The sequence below is a fragment of the Vigna radiata genome, unplaced genomic scaffold (assembly GCF_000741045.1).
Source record: "Vigna radiata var. radiata cultivar VC1973A unplaced genomic scaffold, Vradiata_ver6 scaffold_321, whole genome shotgun sequence".
Taxonomy (NCBI): domain Eukaryota; kingdom Viridiplantae; phylum Streptophyta; class Magnoliopsida; order Fabales; family Fabaceae; genus Vigna; species Vigna radiata.
Window position 1 is genome coordinate 90,337 of NW_014543610.1, and position 18,941 is coordinate 109,277.

At 31.6% G+C, this 18,941-nt stretch overlaps 1 protein-coding gene across 1 annotated transcript; it reads left to right on the top strand.

Moving 5' to 3' along the window:
• Positions 1-8,821: 8,821 nt before the first annotated feature.
• On the top strand, positions 8,822-12,435 carry LOC106754642 (thioredoxin). Its single transcript, XM_014636688.2, has 2 exons — positions 8,822-9,212; positions 11,920-12,435. The coding sequence occupies exons 1-2, from the start codon at positions 8,981-8,983 to the stop codon at positions 12,231-12,233; spliced, it is 546 nt and encodes a 181-aa protein (XP_014492174.1). The 5' UTR covers positions 8,822-8,980; the 3' UTR covers positions 12,234-12,435.
• The last annotated feature ends 6,506 nt before the right edge of the window (positions 12,436-18,941 follow it).

The window sequence follows — 18,941 nt, forward strand, 5'->3', positions numbered from 1 at the left end:
ATCGGAGGGCTTAGAAAGAAAGATGAAGGAAGACCGTCCGATGGGAAACATGAAGCGTCAAGATCAAGGTTCCCTTTTTCCCCTTTCCCTTTGTCTCTGACCCTATAAAAGGGCATGTATATAGACTTTTGAAGTGTGAAGGGTGGAGGGTGACAGACTCCACTCACGAGACTTTGAGATTGCGAGAGTTCGAGTGCGTGTGAAGGGTGACAGACTTCACGAGAGCAGTGGGTGACAGACGCTGCGCGCACAGGGTTAGGGTTCGATTCAGTTCTTCAATTTCTTCCTTAGTTTAGGTTTATTGCTTTTCATAGAATAGGTTTTCAATTACTCTGGACTTTTGATCGGGAATCCACGGTGGTGACAGCCCGTGGTTGGCTCGTTTCGTTCTATCGGTGATATTCCCTTGTAAATTCCCTTTTCTATTCAATGAATTTCAATTGTGTTGCGATTGTTCTATTTCTTTATTGCGATTCTGATTTTACTTTAGATTTGATGCAATTTAAATGTTTTCTTTTGATTCAGTGGTAACTTTAGCTTGTTATATTCTTTGATATTGATATATGAAGTTTTGTCTTGAGTTCTGATGTCTTTAGAAATTGATTGATGCATTTTACAATTTTTGTTGATTCAGTACTGTTATGTTTCACTGTTCAGATTTTAATTGATTCATTCTATTTTTCATGTATGTGTTACTTTTATGTTTCAGCATTTAGTTTTACCCAATTTAAGGTATATTTTCTGAATTCGTTTAGTTTCAAATCTGTTTTAAGTAGCTTTTAATTAGGTTCTTTTGTGAGTACAAGTAACTTAGTCTCTTTCTTCATTTTAGTTGTTGTTTGTGATGAGTTGAATCTGCTAGTTTAGTTTACCTTATAGATTTAGCATTGCATTGTAGTATAGAATAGGTTTGGTTTTATTGTTACTGGTTTTGATTGAATGTGAGAGTAAGGTTGGTTTTAGTTTAGATAGTGATCTCCTGTTATTTTGAATATTTCATTTTAAATAAAGTTTTGCTTCTGTTTACTATTAGCTTAGGTAGATCATACTAGTTTTAGTTTTAGATTCTGTATCTGTTTTAGGTAGTTTAAGTTTCTAATTTCCTATTCTTTTATCTCACTTTATTTTTTTCTTTCAAACAAATTTTAATTCAGTTTTAATTCTTTTCTTTTTCATTTTAATTTTTTTACTGTCCCTACCTTGTTTCATAGTAATAGTTAGTAAATAATATAAGACTTTAACTCTACATTCTTAAAACTTAATTTTGTCGAGTCTACGGATTGATATCTTGGTCATCCCTTTACTACATTAGTGGGGACAAATTTTTTCTGCTTTAGGTGGCTAAAAAGCAGTTTAACAACACCCCCACAATCCTTACTGTTATCGCTGTGTTGCACTTACTAGGTCATGCATGTGCCCGATATTCATGAATGCTCTAGAGATCATGCTAAGATCTCATGCAAGCGGCCCCACTCGACACTCATATAGGTGATTTCATCTAGTGTATGCTGCAAATCATACACCACCCATAAAGGATATGAAAATCATTAAAAACTTTTTAAACTAAAATTTTTTCACCACATAGAATTTTAATAACAAAGTTTAGCCTCTCAATAATGCAGTCTTAGCACTTTCACACACACCACGGGAAGGGACATAATTGATTAAAATCAATTTAGTGCTATCAGAACTAACAAGTGACTTGTTTTTACCTATATGAACCTTATTAATGGGATCTCCAATCACAAAGGTTGGGTTACCATCACTTGTTTGTTTGCAAGTGGCTTAAGTCTCATTCCCCTCGATGTTTTTAATATCATTTGTCTTCCAGGGGTTTTGTTAGAGGATCTGCTAAATTCCGTTCTGACTTCACATAATCAATGGAAATAGTTTCACTCTTTAGTAGTTGTTTCACCAAATTATGTCTCAATTGTATATGTTTATTCTTTCCATTGTAATTATTGTTTTTAGCTATAGCTATTGCCGATTGGCAATCACAGTGTATTGACACCGATGGGGTTGGTTTCATTCCTAGTGGAATGTTTGCTAAGAAGTTTTTCAACCACTCAGCCTCACTATCAGCCATCTCAATAGCAACAAACTCAGATTCCATTATTGATCTTGCAATAATAGTTTGCCTGGCTGATCTCCATGTAATCGCACCACACCCAAGTGTGAATACATAACCACTAGTGGATTTTGTCTCGTCTGAATCAGAGATCCAGTTAGCATCACTGTACCTTTCTAGTATAGTGAGAAATCCACTATATTCAATGGCATAATCCATTGAACCTCTTAAGTATCTCATAAGCTTAGCAAGTGCATCCCAATGTTCCTAATATGTACATTGAGTGTACCTACTCAGTCTACCTACTGCGTAAGCAATATTAGGTCTAGAAAAGCTCATCAAGTGCAGTAAACTCCTAATTATCTAGGCATATTGAGTCTGAGATAATGATTCTCCTATATTTTTCATTATTTAGAATTAGCATCATAAGGGGTACTCATTGGTTTTAAGTCATAAAACCCAAACTTCTTAAGAAGTTTCTTAATGTATTATTCTTGAGATAGTAATATATTATCTCCCTACCTTATGATTCTAATACCTAAAATCACATTGGCTTCATCCATGTCTTTTATTTCATAGTTTGATCCTAGAAACAATTTAGTTCTAGCAACAATTTCATTACATGTACCAAAGATTAACATGTCATCCACATACAAGCATATAATGACACAATCACCATTTTCAGATTTAGAGTACATACACTTATCAGCATCATTAGGTGAAAAACCATCACAAAGCAACACATTATCAAGTTTTTCATGTCATTTTTTGGTGCTTGTTTCAACCCATACAAGGATTTTAAGAGTTTGCATACTTTCTCCTCTTGACCAGGTACAACACACCCTTCAGGTTGAGTCATATAAATTTCTTCCTCTAAATCACCATTCAAAAAGGTTGTTTTAACATCCATCTGATGTATCACTAGTTTATGGATAGCTGCTAGAGCTAATAAAACTCGGATAAAGGAAATCCTGGTCACAGGAGCAAAAGTATTAAAGTAATCTATGTTGGGTTTTTGTGTAAAACCTTTTGCTACTAATCTTGCCTTATATTTTTCTATGGATCCATCAGGGTGATACTTTTTCTTAAAGATCCACTTACAACCAATGGGTTTTACTCCTTTAGGCAAATCTACTAAAGTCCAAGTATTGTTTTTCTGAATTGATTCAATTTCAGTCCTAATGGCTTTATCTCACTGTTTTGCATCAAGAGCATTAGTAGCTTCTACAAAGCTTGTTGGATCACTATCAATAAGATAAGTATAAAAATAATCTCCAAATGAAGTTTCCTTTCTCTGTCTTTTACTTATTCTCAAATTGTCATTCATAGTATCACTATTATTATTATCATCAATAGGTTGAGACATTTCACTAACCTTTAAGGGAAACATATGTTCAAAAAACTCAACATTTTTCCTCTCCAATATAGAATTTCTCTCAAGTATGTTAATTTTAACAACTAGAAACCTATAGGCAGCACTATGTTCAACATAACCTAAGAACATGCAATCAGCGGTTTTAGAGCCTATTTTCCTTTTCTTAGGATCGGGTAACATTACTTTAGTTAGGCACCCCCACACTCTTAGATGTTTAAGGTTAGGTAGTACGAAAGGCTTCTCCCCAAAGGTTATCAAGTGCACCAGAACTAACAAGCATAGCATTCATCATTTCCTTAAGGGTTCTATTTTTCCTCTCAGCTACTCCATTAGACTCGGGTGAATATGGTGGGGTCACTTCATGGATAATCTCTTCTTTAACACAATAGTCATTAAACAAAACATACTTACCACCTCTATCTGATATAATCCTCTTAATTTTCTTATTGAACTGATTTTCTACTTCTGCTTTATAGGTTAAAAACACGTCAAAGGCTTCATCTTTATGTTTGATTAAGTAAACTTTGGTGTATCTAGAATAATCATCCATAAAGATCACAAAATAATTTTTACCTCCTTTAGACATGGTTTGTTTCATATCAGCTAGATCAGTATGAACTAATTCTAACTGTTCAGTTTGGCGTTCTACTGAAAAACATGTTTTCTTTGTTAATTTAGATTCTACACATATATCACACTCAATACTTTCTTTATCATGCATATTAATCAATCCTAGTCGTTGTAATTTCAAAACATATGAGGAATTCACATGACCTAATCTGGCATGCCATATATCATACGAGTCAACAGTATAAGCAGAAGAACTAGATTCATTCATAATTTCTGAAATGTTAAGTACAAAGAGACCTTGATCACAATATCCCTTCCCCACAAAAACATTATTTTTTGTCATAATGATCTTGTCAGGCTCAAATGACACTTTAACCCCCACCTTCCCTAACAGTGCTACATAGATTAAATTAACTCTGATTGATGGCACATGTAGCACATCACTCAAGGCTAGAGTCTTTCCAGATGTGAGTTTGAGAAGAAATTTTCCTTTTCCTAGAACAGGAGTGGTGCTGGAATCACTGACGTAGATGTGTTCTTCTCCATCCCCTACACTAGTGTAAGAGGTAAAGGCACTTCTGTTTGCACAGATATACCTGGTAGCACCAGAGTCTACCACCCACTTGCTCATATTGGTCATCAGATTTGCTTGAGAAATGACCACAACAATAATGTCATCTCCTTCGGCTAAATTTGCCCTAGGAGGATTGTCATTTCTTACTCTACGCCAGGTGGGTTTAGATTTATTGGGACGGGATTTAAGAAAATCATTTTTCTTTTTGTGATCAGGTTTGTGTGCGTACCTTTTGGGAGCAGTAACGTCCGGAAGTGATTTTGCGAAGACCGTCTGGGTTCCAGAAACAATGGTTTGGCTCTCCGAAGGCATGTTGTTGACATCATCTTTAAGTCCTTAAGATTGTTGTTAGAAGCAGACAAAAATAGTATTTCCTGAGGCGTGTAGAGTCAATGTCCTTAAGGACTTATCCGCGGTGTGTTACACAAGTCTCCTAGGATACAACAGGAACTTCTCAGAATATTTTTGAGGATCTCAGAACCAGCAAGGAATTCTAAACAAAGTATAACAATAACCCAAAATATTTTAGAAGAGAAAAAGAGCTAAAAAAGAAACTTAGAAAAGAGGAGAATGAGAAAGAATGAATTTTGGCGTGTCTAGAAATGGAGGAAGTGTTCTCTATTTATAGAGGTAAGGAAGAATAAAATTAATAAAAATCAATAAAAGAAAATTAAAAACATTAAATTTTTAACGTTGAGCACTTAAGGAATTTTTTATTGTTGCTCAAAATATTACCGTTGACAATTAAGAACATTAACTTTGCCAAGTCAACATTGTAGTAGGTCTTTCTTTCAACACCTTTTTGCAATCAACGTTTTACAACAAAATGAATGTAAAAATGTGTTATAGTATGATTCCTCTATTTATAATGATAACTTAATTAGATTGCACAAAAATATAAGAAAAATTACATCTGTAATTTAATTATAACTTCATATTTATTGTAATATTCAACTTAAAAATGAATCATTCAATTTTTATGTATTTAAATCTTATTTTACTGAATATTATAAATAGAGGTTTCATTTTATTAAAAAAATATATAGATAGATGAAAAAAAAATTAAAAATTCATTTGCATGAAAATATTATGAAGAAAGATATCAGTCAGTGTATCATTGATTAAGTATTTACTCGAAAATAATCTATAAATTAACAGTATAAAGATTTGTATACTAACTATCATGCATGAAATACTAAGTTTTTTAGAACAACTAATTAAAGTTTCATTTTATATAAATTTTAAGTTTAAATATATTTTTAATCTCAAAGTATTTTTTATTTTGTTTCTTTATTAATTTCTTTAAAATTAAGGATTATTATTTTTTTCCTAATATTATATTATGTGACACTAATAAACTAACGGAAAGCTTATATCATCAGCATTATAATTTTTGCCATTTATACCTTTTAATTATATATTTTTTAACTTTTAATCATGTTTTAGTTATGTTTATTGATTTCTTTTACTTAAACAATTTATTTTCAACTTCCAATTTTAAAAAACATTAAATTATATTTTATTTTACTATTGCTACAATTTTCAACTATCCAGATTACAATATGCTTTTTTTTACCTGTTAGAAAGAAAGAATTGCAGGTTTCTACTTTCTGGATTGTTTCGGTGTGAATTTCTAGGACCGAAAGAACTGACCTGGATGACGTGGCACTCCCGCTTTGTGTTGCTTGATTAAGTAGATTAGTGCACCTTCTCTCGTGTGTTGAACGTCCGCTCTCTTTCAATCTTCAACCGTCCGGAAATCTCCAGTCTCTGACCGGAGGGGGGAGGTACCTGTAATGGCACTCCGACGTCCAAGTTAGGGTGTAGCAGTGAAGAGCCTTGAGTGCAAGGCCAAGATTCTCAATATGAGAATGTGGAGTGAAATCACTCGGATAATTCAGAATGAATTAGGTCAAGAATCGCAAGTATACTGTAGAGCAAAATACCATAAGAGAGAACGTACCTGACATGTGATTCCAGCCCTGTATATATAGATTATTTATCAAATATAAACATAATATAATATAAACAGCTATACCTGGATATCTGGTTGTTCAGATCTTATCTAATATAATATTTGTTAAGATATAAATATGATGGATTATATCCTCATGAGAGGCTGTTGGCCCAATAATAAGGACCCATCATTTATGATCAAGGCCCACTAATCTTTTGGACCATTCAGTTACTAGTCGTAACCGTTCGGCACAAATAGCATATCGTACATGGATGATCATATTTTGGTCTTCTTCTTTATCTTAAAACACTTTTTGCAAATATGTAGTATAGCTCATTTTTTAGGTCTTGTATTTGGTCAAGACATTTTGCTTAGCTTTGTTTAGAAGGTTTGGTGGCTTTAAGAGTTAGAAATGGGTTAAAAATGAGTTTTGGAAGGAGTTAGTTGCAAGGAGCCTTTTTGACTAAGTTAGTTATAAAGCATAAGGCTCCTCATATTTAATGTTTAGGCTCCTCATTTAATTTCCTCATTTAATGATTGAGAGACTCCTAAATACTCAATGTATTCTAGCCTTTTCCTTCACCTATAAAAGAAGATGCACTCTTTTGTAATCCTTAGAACTTTGATTAAATGTATAGTACTTTTGCCAAAATTGCAAGGCTTCTCTTCTTGAGTTCTCCCCTTATGAAATGTCTTCTTCTAAACCTCTTCATACGTACCTTCTCCTTTATGGTTGGCCTAACCTTCTAGAAGGACATCTACCAAGACCATACAACACCACATCTTCATCACTTCATCTCTATTTACTTCCGCTATGGAGTCCACTCCTTTGAAGAAGCTTTCTCAACTCATCATGAAAATCGTCTTATGTTGAAGGAGCTTCCTCAAAGCAACCTCGATCAAATTAAGTACTTTACAACCATGAACAAGAATGCACATAATGTTCCATCCTATAATTTAATTATTAAAATATATACCTATTGAGTATAATTTAATTTTTTATTTAATTTTACTCTAATTATTTGTCATATTATTGAAGCAATAATATTATTTATACTTTTTAGAAGTTAAAATACAATAAAAGAGCATATTTATAATGATAACTTAATTAGATTGCACCAAAAATATAAGAAAAATTATATTTGTAATTTAATTATAACTTCATATTTATTGTAATATTCAAGTTAAAAATGAATCATTCAATTTTTATGTTTTTAAATCTTATTTTACTGAATATTATAAATCGAGGTTTCATTTTATTAAGAAAATGATATAGATAGATGGAAAAAAAATTAAAAACTCATTTGCATGAAAATATTATAGTGTATCATTCATTAAGTATTTACTCGAAAATAATCTATAAATTAATAATATAAAGATCTGTATACTAACAATGCATGAAATACTTAGTTTTTTTAGAACAACTTTATATGTAAGATAAGACATTTTTATATTAAGTGTAACAGTCATATTAAACAATTTTGTACTATTAATCAATTAAAGTTTCATTTAATATAAATTTTAAATTTAAATATATTTTTAATCTTAAAGTATTTTTTATTTTGTTTCTTTATTAATTTCTTTAAAATTGAGGATTATTAGTTTTTTTACTAATATTATGTGAGCTTATATCATCAGCATTATAATTTTGGCCATTAAATACCTTTTAATTATATTTTTTAACTTTTAATCATGTTTTAGTTATTTTTATTGTTTTCTTTTACTTAAACAAATTTTTTTCAATTTTCAATTTTAAAAAAAATTAAATTATATTTTATTTTACTATTGTTACAATTTTCAACTAGAAAAATGATATTTTAATACCATTTTTTTTACATCATTTTGACAGCCGCACACGTGTCAAAATGTGGTTGAACGATTTTAAATTAAAAAAAAAAAACTTTGGTTTTTCTCTTCCAAATATGTCCTTATCTCAGTTTTTTTAATTTGAAATCGTCCAACCACATTTTGACACGTATGCAATATCAAAATGGTGTCAAAAAATTATGTTAAAATATCATTTTGCAAAGAAAAATTACAAATATATTTTTATTGTCTGAAGACTAAATAATATAAAATAAACCCCGAAGTCGAAGTAAAAAAATATATATTTTAAAAATTACTAGAAATTATATTAAGCAGCACGAAATAACTGAAATAATTCCAGATTAATGAAAGTTGATATTTCAAAAATTATTTAATTTTAGTTATAATTTAGAAAAGTTGATGGTGTGTCCAAAACAAAACTAGCTGCAAGATGTAAACGATGTAAACCAATGGGAGTGTCTTAGTGTCGTCGCTTCAGTTTCATCTCATCCACACAATAATAGTATCAATATCTGCCAAAAAAAAAGTAGAAATAATATTGGGAATTGTAACATAGTTCAACACAACACTTTCCACAATTCTTCTCCTGGACCTGGGATTCTCGCAATCATGGCCACCGTGCAACTTCAATCCCTAACCCTCACTCGCTCTTCTACACTCCCTTCCCTCACCTCTCCACCGATTCCCGTCACCGCCCGCCGCAACTCCGCTGCGCTGCCGCGTTACTCTGGCCTCCGGCTCCGAGCTACCGTTGGAACCGTTTTTTCGACTTGCGCCGCCTCGAGAACCACTCCTCGTGGCGGACGCATCGCTTGTGAGGCACAGGATACCGCCGTCGAAGGTTACGTTTCGATTTCGTTGCGAAGATTTGTTGTTTAGGTTCTGTGCGAGTTTTGTGATGTCGTTTTGATTTGTTAGATGTTGTATGAAATTTCCTTTCCGCTGTGCGGATGTGGAATGGTATAATGATTGAATTATTCCAAAGATTATGCTAATGATTTAGCCTTTGCTAAGAAAAAGTAGAACTGTTTTTTTTTTTTTTTTCATTTGATATCCTTTTCTTTTGTATTTTGATTTTTCTTTGACGCCTAATATGTTGTAGATCTGGACTTCTAGTTTTTGGTTGTTTCTTACAACTGTGCATAGTTTGAAATGTTTCTTACATAATTATCTGTTTTGTGGTGAGAAAAATGGAATATCTGGAATTGTTTGAAGAGTTTTTCCTTGTATATACATGTACCTGTGTTTTATAACCTAACTATATCTCTATTGGCAACAGGACTAATTTTACGGTGTTAGCTTATCATGCTTGTAGTCATAAGTTTAGTAAACAACCGAAACAGAAACTACATCATCATTTAAAGTCACTCTTGCAGGCTTTTTCATTTTCTTCTGTAATGTTTCACATCGACCCATTACATGTAATGTAAGGTTAAATATTTGAATGAACGTATTATTATAATCAATTCCTTCCCTCTTGGTGAAGTCTCTAGCAACCCATCTTGCCTTGAATCTTTTCTAATCAGTTTCTAGATTTTTTTTTTGTTTGAGAATGCATTTACAACTGATCATCCAAGAGCCAACATGTTTATGAACCAAATTTTAGGTATTGTTCAAACGAGGGGATTCATCTCCTCCTTCATGGCATCTAACTTGAGTTTTCTCCTTACATGCTAGAGTAGGCAATACACTTAAGGGTTCATCCTGTAACACGTCACTAACAACTACTAAGGAGAACGCAATAAGATTTACATATTCATTCATACCTTTTTCAAAGCTTTGATTGTTCTCCTTGTTCTAAGACTGACAATACTATAATTATCATTAGCGTGTTTGTCTTCATCGTGTCCGACCCTTCTTCTACAAGGTCATCTAATTCATCCTTCTGTAGAAAGTCAGACGCCATGCCAATCTCTGCTGCAACATTTTCCTTTTTACTATCATGATTAATCCAAGACTCACATTCTGAAACTTTTGACTTATAAGTCATTTTAAAATTTATGTCTATACACATTCTCTATATCATAGAAACATGCATTTAACAACACATGCTTCTAGGTTTGCTTGCCTTATATGAGCATATGCAACAAAGCCAAATATTCTCAGATCATCAAGGTTGGGAGAATGCTTTTGATTGAATTTCCTCAACACGTAATAGTAACAACTTAAGCCTACAACACCTTGGGAACTCCAATTGGGTTCTCCACCAGGCACTTCCAGCTTTTGATGTTTTCAAATGTTTCATCTTTAGTTTATTAGGGTAGACCCACATTGGTATGTTGTTTGGACCTAGTAGACCATCTGGGTATGAATTATTGTAGGACCTAGTAGTCCTGCTGACGCCGCCGACTCCGAGTTCGTTTTTTTCAAATCCTATTTTATTCAGTGCCACCCGGATCATTTTGTGGTGTTTTGATTTGATTTATTGTTATTTGGATTTCTAGACCTGATATTATTATTAATTATGGTTGTCTTTCATTATACAATTATATTTCTGCATATTTCTTTTTCTTTTTAAATTATCATTATGCATTGTATTTTTTTGTCTGTGATGCTTCCACCATAATCCATTATAGCTTTCGATATATTTTCATAGAAGATTTTTGGGGTCCCGGGTAATTTGTTATTCGATGTCCATAACACTGATGAAGCTTATGTTGACTGCAATTGCATAGATGTATTTAGTTTTTGCAAATTGATGAGACGGAACCTCTTGATCTATAATGGTTAATCCTTATGTCATTGAAAGAGAGAAACAAAGAAGCTGTTTTAGAATGCTAGAGCCAATTCGCAGTAATAGAGGAGAAATTTAATATCAGATATGGTCTAATTCCAATCTTGAGATAAGGTATTTTTCTTTTCTTGTCAGAGGATGAGATTATAGCTATCATGTTCCCTTTTAGAATTTTTCTTGTGCTCGACTTGGCAATGATTATGGTGTTAGATATCACTACCATTGAGATAATTGCAAGAGAACGAAATTTTGTCGTAAAAATGGTTTAGCCTTTTTCTGACAAAATTGGGTTTGATGCTTTCTATTGTATAGTTGTGATATCCTGTACTAATATTAATCTAGTAGTTTTTTAGCATTAAGGATTGATGGCCTGATGGAACAACAACTAGTCTTTGTGTTGGTACGATGTCATTGAAGTGACATTTTACAGGCCTTTGACTGCTATCTTTTCTGTGTTTTTGCTTTTGCTTTGTTTGGAGGAGCTTACTTGGAAGGTATACTTTTTGGTAGTGTTGAAACAAGACTCCTCTCAGAAAAAAAAAAAAAAACATTGCAGTTTTTTTTTCTTTGCCATACAACCTAAAAATATTTTTAAATTTTTAGTAGTATTTTTTTTTTTTTTTCATTTTGCCCGTTTGTACTTCATTTGGCTGGTATGGGCATGTTTTACATTTTAGCATCATCACTCGTCATTGTACTCTATGAGAAGCACGTGGATATTAATTATCTGCTGCCTTACATTTCCGGAGTATTGTTGCATGCCTTAGTAAAATACTTGCTAAAGTGAAACAATTTGTATCATTGAATATTGCAGTGACTGCTATTACTGATGCAAACTGGCAATCACTTGTGCTTGAATCCGAGACTCCCGTACTGGTTGAATTCTGGGCTCCATGGTGCGGTCCCTGCAGAATGATCCACCCGATAATCGATGAACTGGCCAAGGAATATGTTGGTAAGCTGAAGTGTTACAAACTCAATACTGATGAGAGCCCTTCAACTGCCAGCCGTTATGGGATTCGAAGTATTCCCACTGTCATTATTTTTAAGAATGGTGAGAAGAAAGATACAGTTATTGGAGCTGTGCCCAAGACAACATTGACCTCAAGCATAGAAAAATTCCTGTGAGCAAATGAAAGTAAAGCTATTTTTCTCGTTAGCTTCCTCTCATCTAAGCCAAATATCAGGTTGGGATTATTTGTTTCTTAAATAACCATTTATGGTCCTGTATAGTTATGGATGCAAACCATATTTTCTGATTTCTTTAGATAATTATAATTAACAATGTGTTGCGTAAATTTGCCATCTATTATAGCTGAAATTAAATCTATTTTGCATCTTGGCCCATGTTTCTTCAGTTCTTAACCGTTCACATAAGTGGCTGAAGATTGTGTGGTCACGTGGGGGCTACGAAACAAATTCTCATTAAAATGAGACAAATGTAGTTGAAAAGAAAAATCTTATCAAAATGAGTAATTGAAGATTAGTTAATGAATATTTCATGTCTATATCGTAATTTAAAAATGTCGTGTGATAATGCTCACGCAAATTCCTTTAAGGATCTGTCTGTCCATATGGGTGTTTTCACAACTATAGACATTGAAAACACATGGGTGTTTTCACGAGTAAAACCTTTTTGTTGCATAAATACCATCATTAATGGTAGTTCCTTCTGTCTAGGTTGGGACTGGAAACAAAATTGTATTTTCTCATGAGATGTATGAAATGTATTTCATTCATGAGATACTTTGTAAATGGATGTGCCATGAAGCCCAAATGTTGGTTGGACTGGGTGGTTATACATTCTTGTCTCAACCAAGGTTGTGGTATAGATGTCCCTTTGGGTGTGAAGTTACAACACTTAGGAGCACATAACACTTTTGTAGGTCGATTTAATGCGAAGAGGAATTAATCAAATCCATTAATCTAGGTTAGGTACGAAGAAAGTGGCACGAAATGAGAGAAAATATTGAGAAGGAAGTTCAAAAGGTGGTGAGCGAAAACTCTTTTGGTGCTTCAATACCATACTATATTTAAGTTTCTTTTGATTTGGGGTATGTTTGTTGAAAGAGAAAAGAAATAGAGAAATAAGGAAATAAATTGAAATAAAATAGATAAAAATAAATAAGAGAAAATGAAAGAAAAGATTGTTTGGTTCAACAAAAATAAATTAAAATTTATTTTTAAAGATTGCTTTAGGAAGAAAATCAATATTCTTTTTTATTGTATTGGTGTTTTACTATTTATTTTTATTACTGATTACATCATCTTATTATTTTTATTTTTAATATTTTTGTTGATAATTATCATACTAAATGGGAGAAGAGCTTATGAAAGGCATACTAAAAAATGAATTGGATGATGGAGTGCTGACAGGCCCAAAATCAAATTGATTGAAAATAAAAGGGTGTTGCTCTCTACACCTCTCTAAGTGGGACATGTATTTCCCCATTAATTTAATTTATTTCAAAAATATTTTACATTTTTCCACTATTTTCTTTTATTCCAAAAATACCCTACATCTTCCCACTATTCTTACCAATCTTTCTCTTTTTCTCTCTACATTAATGGAGAATATACATGGCTCATTAATGGAACATTTATATGACTTAAATTTAAATATATTTTCTTAAATAAGTTTGGTTCAATCTTATTGTCGTTGTTGAATATATTTTTTTATTTTCAAATTACTTAATAAATGGTAAAATTTTGTTCTAAATTTCTAGAAAAATGTTTATATACATGTATCTTTTTTTTTTTTTACATATAATATCTGTATCTTTTTTTTTACATATAATATCTATAATTTTTAACATTATACTATGTTTTAATTCACCGACATGTTTGATTCAAATAACTTGAATAAAATATTTAATTTATTAGATAAATAATATAAAAATATTNTATTTATTAAAGATTTAGAATTTATTTAGTTCTTTCGTCATTATAAAGTTATAATAATAATAATAATAATAATAATAATAATAATAATATATCATTATTTACTATTAATATTATTATGTTTATTATTTTGTATTTGCATCTAACTTTTAATTTTATAAAATGAAAATGGTAGAAGTACTAATATTAAAGTTTCCTCTGAATTTTATATTTTGTAGTATGTTACAAATTCAAATCTGAACCACGTAAATGCTCCATTAATGTAGAGAGAGAAAAAGAAAGATTGTTAAGGGTACTAGGAGGTGTAGGGTATTTTTAGAATAAAAAAAATAGTGGAGAGGTATAGAATATTTTTGAAATAAATTAAATTAATGGGGTGCGGAGGTGTAGGGAACAACACCCAAAATAAAAATGTACACAATCCATTAACTTAGAGCAGCAATATTTCTATTTTAGAATTTATTTTCTTTTCGGGAATCTCAGGCAGTGTATTTATTTTTTCAAACACTTATGTACTATTCATCTTTTATTTCTTTTTTCACCTTTCTTTTTTTATTTCTCTCTTCTTTTTTTCTAATATCAAATGTATCCTTAGATTGTATTTCATATTCCAATTAATCACGAACAATTCTTTATTTTCTCATATAAACTGGAAAGCATCAAAATATAAAGGATTCTTGACACTTATCTCTGATAATTTTTACTAAAAAAAAATATGAAGTAGATTAATTATATATATATATATATATATATATATATATATATATATATATATATATATATATATATATATATGGTTTAATACATAATTTGGTATCTAGTTTTGAGTTTTTTTTTGTTCAAAGCCGTCTGACCATTTAAAAAAATTCAGTAAGACTCCATATTTGTTAAAAACGGTTCAAAATATTCTTTTTAGCTTACGGTGTTAAAAATATAACGGGACAATTGCTCATCTGATCAAAAGTGAATGAGGTGTCCAGTTTCTGAGGTCAATTAATATGAAAATTTTAAAAATAAAAGTTAATGATGTGAAAAAAAGTCTAACAGAAGGTTAAATGAAATAATGGTTAAATGAAATTGTTGTTGTGTGTCATGACTAATTGTAGTGTGGTGGTTCCCTTCTCCTTCACCATGTCCATCATCTACCTTTTCTTCACCTTCATTATCACCATAAACCTCCATTCTTTTTAACACAGATATTATCACAACTCACCTGTACAAATAGAAAAACAAACAACCCATTACCCCTTTCTTCATCCAAAACCCACAATCAACGCACCATTCCAGCACTATCATTTTTCAAGTTCAACGCATATATAATAACATTCTCGAAACCCATACGGTCATCATCCAAAACCTTCATTTTCTTTCCCTTTCTCCTTTGTCCATTCATGCATAGAGAATACAAAAAACAAAGGAGAGTCATCATTCCACCACCACCCAACACATTAAACGCTGGAATCACAAAGCAATTAAAAACAGGGAGCAAGGTTAGGAGAAATCCCAAATTGCAAGATAATGAACACCAAAACCTAAAACGCGAAATCAACCCAAGAAAAAGAAACTCAATTCGCAAACAAAGAAGAGAACCCCAAAACGTAAAAATCAACCCTGATTCAAAATCTTAATCTAAAATCCTTAAAATTTGCAAGATCTAAAACACAAGAAAAGGAAACCCCAAAATGCTGCAATTTGAAATTCCCTTCTTGCAAAACACTCTCGAACCATAATGAAGTGGGAGGAGAAACCCTATGTTGTGTCTTCAAGTTGGAGATTTTCACAACACTGACCTGACTTATGTTGCGTTTTCAAGGAATCACCAAGCCATTTCAATTGAAGACCACTTTCACCAGATTCTTCAACCCAGAAATCGCGAATGGATTCTAAGATAAAGGTAATTTCATTTAACTCTTAAACCTTGCTCACGTCATTCACTTTTTCTTAATTTACAACTTCAAATATATCAAACGTGCCACGTATTGCAAAACATGTACACATCATTTAGTTTTGGCCGCGAAAACAATTACACCATTATGTTTTTAACGCCGTAAGCCAAGAGGACCATTTTGAACAATTTTTAACAAAATATGGAGCCTTACTAAACTTTTTTAAAAGGTAGGATGACTTTGAACAAAAAACACAACAATAGAGACCAAATGATGTATTAAACCTACATTTTTTATGAAACATAACTCAGACCATCTTTAAATTCACTTAATTTAGTAGTACCATGTTACTTAAATTTAAGGTAAATGATCGGACATATATATTTTAATCTTTATCAATTAATGTAGTCAATCCTTACCAAGTTTTGATCATAATAAATGTTTCAGAGGTGGAATCGAGAACAACTCTATCACACTTTTTTGTTAGTTTTTTAACGTTATCTTGGATTTCCATTACAATAGTTCTCAGTCTTCTTCCTTTAGTCTTTAGGCTGAACGGATGAATACTTGTAAAAGGCACTCCAACGCTAAAGTTAGGTAAACGAATTTGATCGGTTATCACATAAAGTTTTATATTTTCAATAAATGCAATCACCTACCTTCTTACCTTATCTATGTATGTATAAGTTTTAAAGTGGGTTTTGACTAAGATTGGTCCAATTACAGTCTAAAAGTCCATAAGTGCGCTTTACCTGTTTTTACTTGTTTAAAATTGTTAATGATATCATTTTTAAGTGTGTTAGATATATTTTTATCTTTTAGTTTTAGTTAGTTTGTTATTATTTCTTATCCTTATTTTGGGCTTAACCCATATTTCTTTTCTTATAAATAGAGGACCATATGTGTATATTCAAAACAAGAGAGATTAATCTCATCATAGTTTTCACTATATATAACATGGTATTTAGAGACAGGTTATTTTGAGGAAAAAATTTTCTGTTGCCTTTGTCACTCCACCAATGGCACCATCTACCGCTACCGATGGTGTCATCATTTACCACCATCGTCTAATTACCACTAATAGAGTTTCAATTTTGACCAACGATCACACGATTTTGATCGTCTCGGCCAGACGACCATCATGTCGTCAACGATGTCTTCATTGGAGCTTCTACGCACTTTCAACACCTTTTAAAGTTGTGGATCTACTGTTTTTTTCATTGTGCGTGGTGGCACGTCTCGTCTCCTCTTAAGCAAAAATTCAGAGCGTCACATCACTCTTTTTCCTCTTTCAGGTTCATTGTGCGTGGTTGCTTGTCACGTGTCCTCTCAAGCAACTATTTAGAGCATCGAGGTTGCTCTTTTTCCTCGTTCAAGTGCCTTAATTCAAGAATCTTTGATTTTTAAGGTTTCTTTCTCATGTTCATCAATGGTTTATTCTGTTGCTGTCTCTTTTGACCTCCTTTTTGTCACCATTGTGTTTGACCTATCTATATATGCTTTTTCTCCTATGAAAAAGATTGTTTTTGTTAGTTTATACTCATGGTGGCTCTTCAACAATAACCTCTTTTTCCATTGGATATCAATAATACATTCCTCAATGACAATTTGTAAGAAGAGATTTATATGGAGCAACCTCCCAGATTTGTTGCTTAGGGAGTTTTCTGGATTGATATTTCATATTCTATGTCGTCTTTGCAAATCATTACCAATTCAATGTCATTCGAGTGCAAAAGTTAATATTTTCACTAAGTCTATTGATTATATTAGGAGCACGCTTACTACATACGATTTGTATTCACAAGCTTGAGGGGGAGTGTTAGTTATATTATGTTTACCTTATTTTTATGTTTTTAGTTAGTTTGTTATTATTTCTTATTTATATTTGAGCTTAATGTTGGGATAAACTTAAATTTTAGAGATTTATTATTTTATTAGTTTTGGGTATAATAATATTTGGTTTGATTTGATAGAGATAAAATAGGAATGGGTAGTTATGATTTTCTGTTTATCTAGCTAGAATATTATTTTATGATAGAATAAACAGATTTTACTTTTAAGTAAGTTGATATTTTATTGTCAGTTTTTATTATTTGTACTTGGCCAAGGCTCGATTTGCACCTATTTAAAAGTTGCCAAGGTTTAATGAAAATTACCCACAATGGATTGAAGAGTAATATTATTTCTGTGGGTTGTGTATAGTGAGATTTTCCCAACACTTAAGTCATATTTCTTTTATTATAAATAGAAGATCCTAAATATATATTCAACACAAGGGAGATTAATCTCATATAGAGTTTTTACTATATTCAAACAAAGTGTGTAAACAAAATAAATTATTATACCAACAAGACTAATGTATACAAATATCGTTAAATCTTTCAAAGTTAGAATGTCTAGATATAATGACCAAACAAGGACTATCAAAATATGTTAGCAACCCGTAGTAGATTTCATTAACACATGTATGACAAAAGACAAATTTAATTAACTACATTGTTTACTCTTCATCAAAACTTACTCAAATTCTCATGTTGATGTTCACACATCAAACCAATTCTTCCTAAGATTATACGTTCGATTTGGTGTTGTCAATGCTATGAGAGAAATAGAGAAAAAGTTATCCTTTAAGTAATCAGTTTAGTGTAACAGAAAATGTATGAATTAAAAGTCTACGAATCTCTCCGAAAGCATTGACACAAGGATAAGAGATCTACAGACTTACTCCAATAGTCTTATTTAAGACATTTTATACATGGAAGTCTTTCATGTTGAAAAAAACTAGTAAAGTAAGGGATTATGAGTAATTCCATGTGAATTAAAAGCTTTATGCTTGTAATAGTATCGTGAAAGGAGAATATCACTATAGTGTTTAACTGGATGATTCAAAATTGTCTTTTTCTAGAAAGCATTTACTAATAAGGAACACTAATAAGGGAAGGAAAAAGGAGAAATAGAGTAAAAAGTGAAATTATTTGAACATGGAAAATATGAGTGAAAAGTTTGTAGATGGGGTTAAATATGTTTTTAGTCCTTATACTTTGGGGCG

What these genes read in the sequence shown, in the direction of transcription:
- LOC106754642 (XM_014636688.2), top strand. Translation starts at nt 8,981, where the DNA reads ATGGCCACCGTGCAACTTCAATCCCTAACCCTCACTCGCTCTTCTACA. An exon ending in ACAGGATACCGCCGTCGAAG is followed by an intron (nt 9,213 to 11,919) that starts GTTACGTTTCGA and finishes TGAATATTGCAG; the next exon opens with TGACTGCTATTACTGATGCA.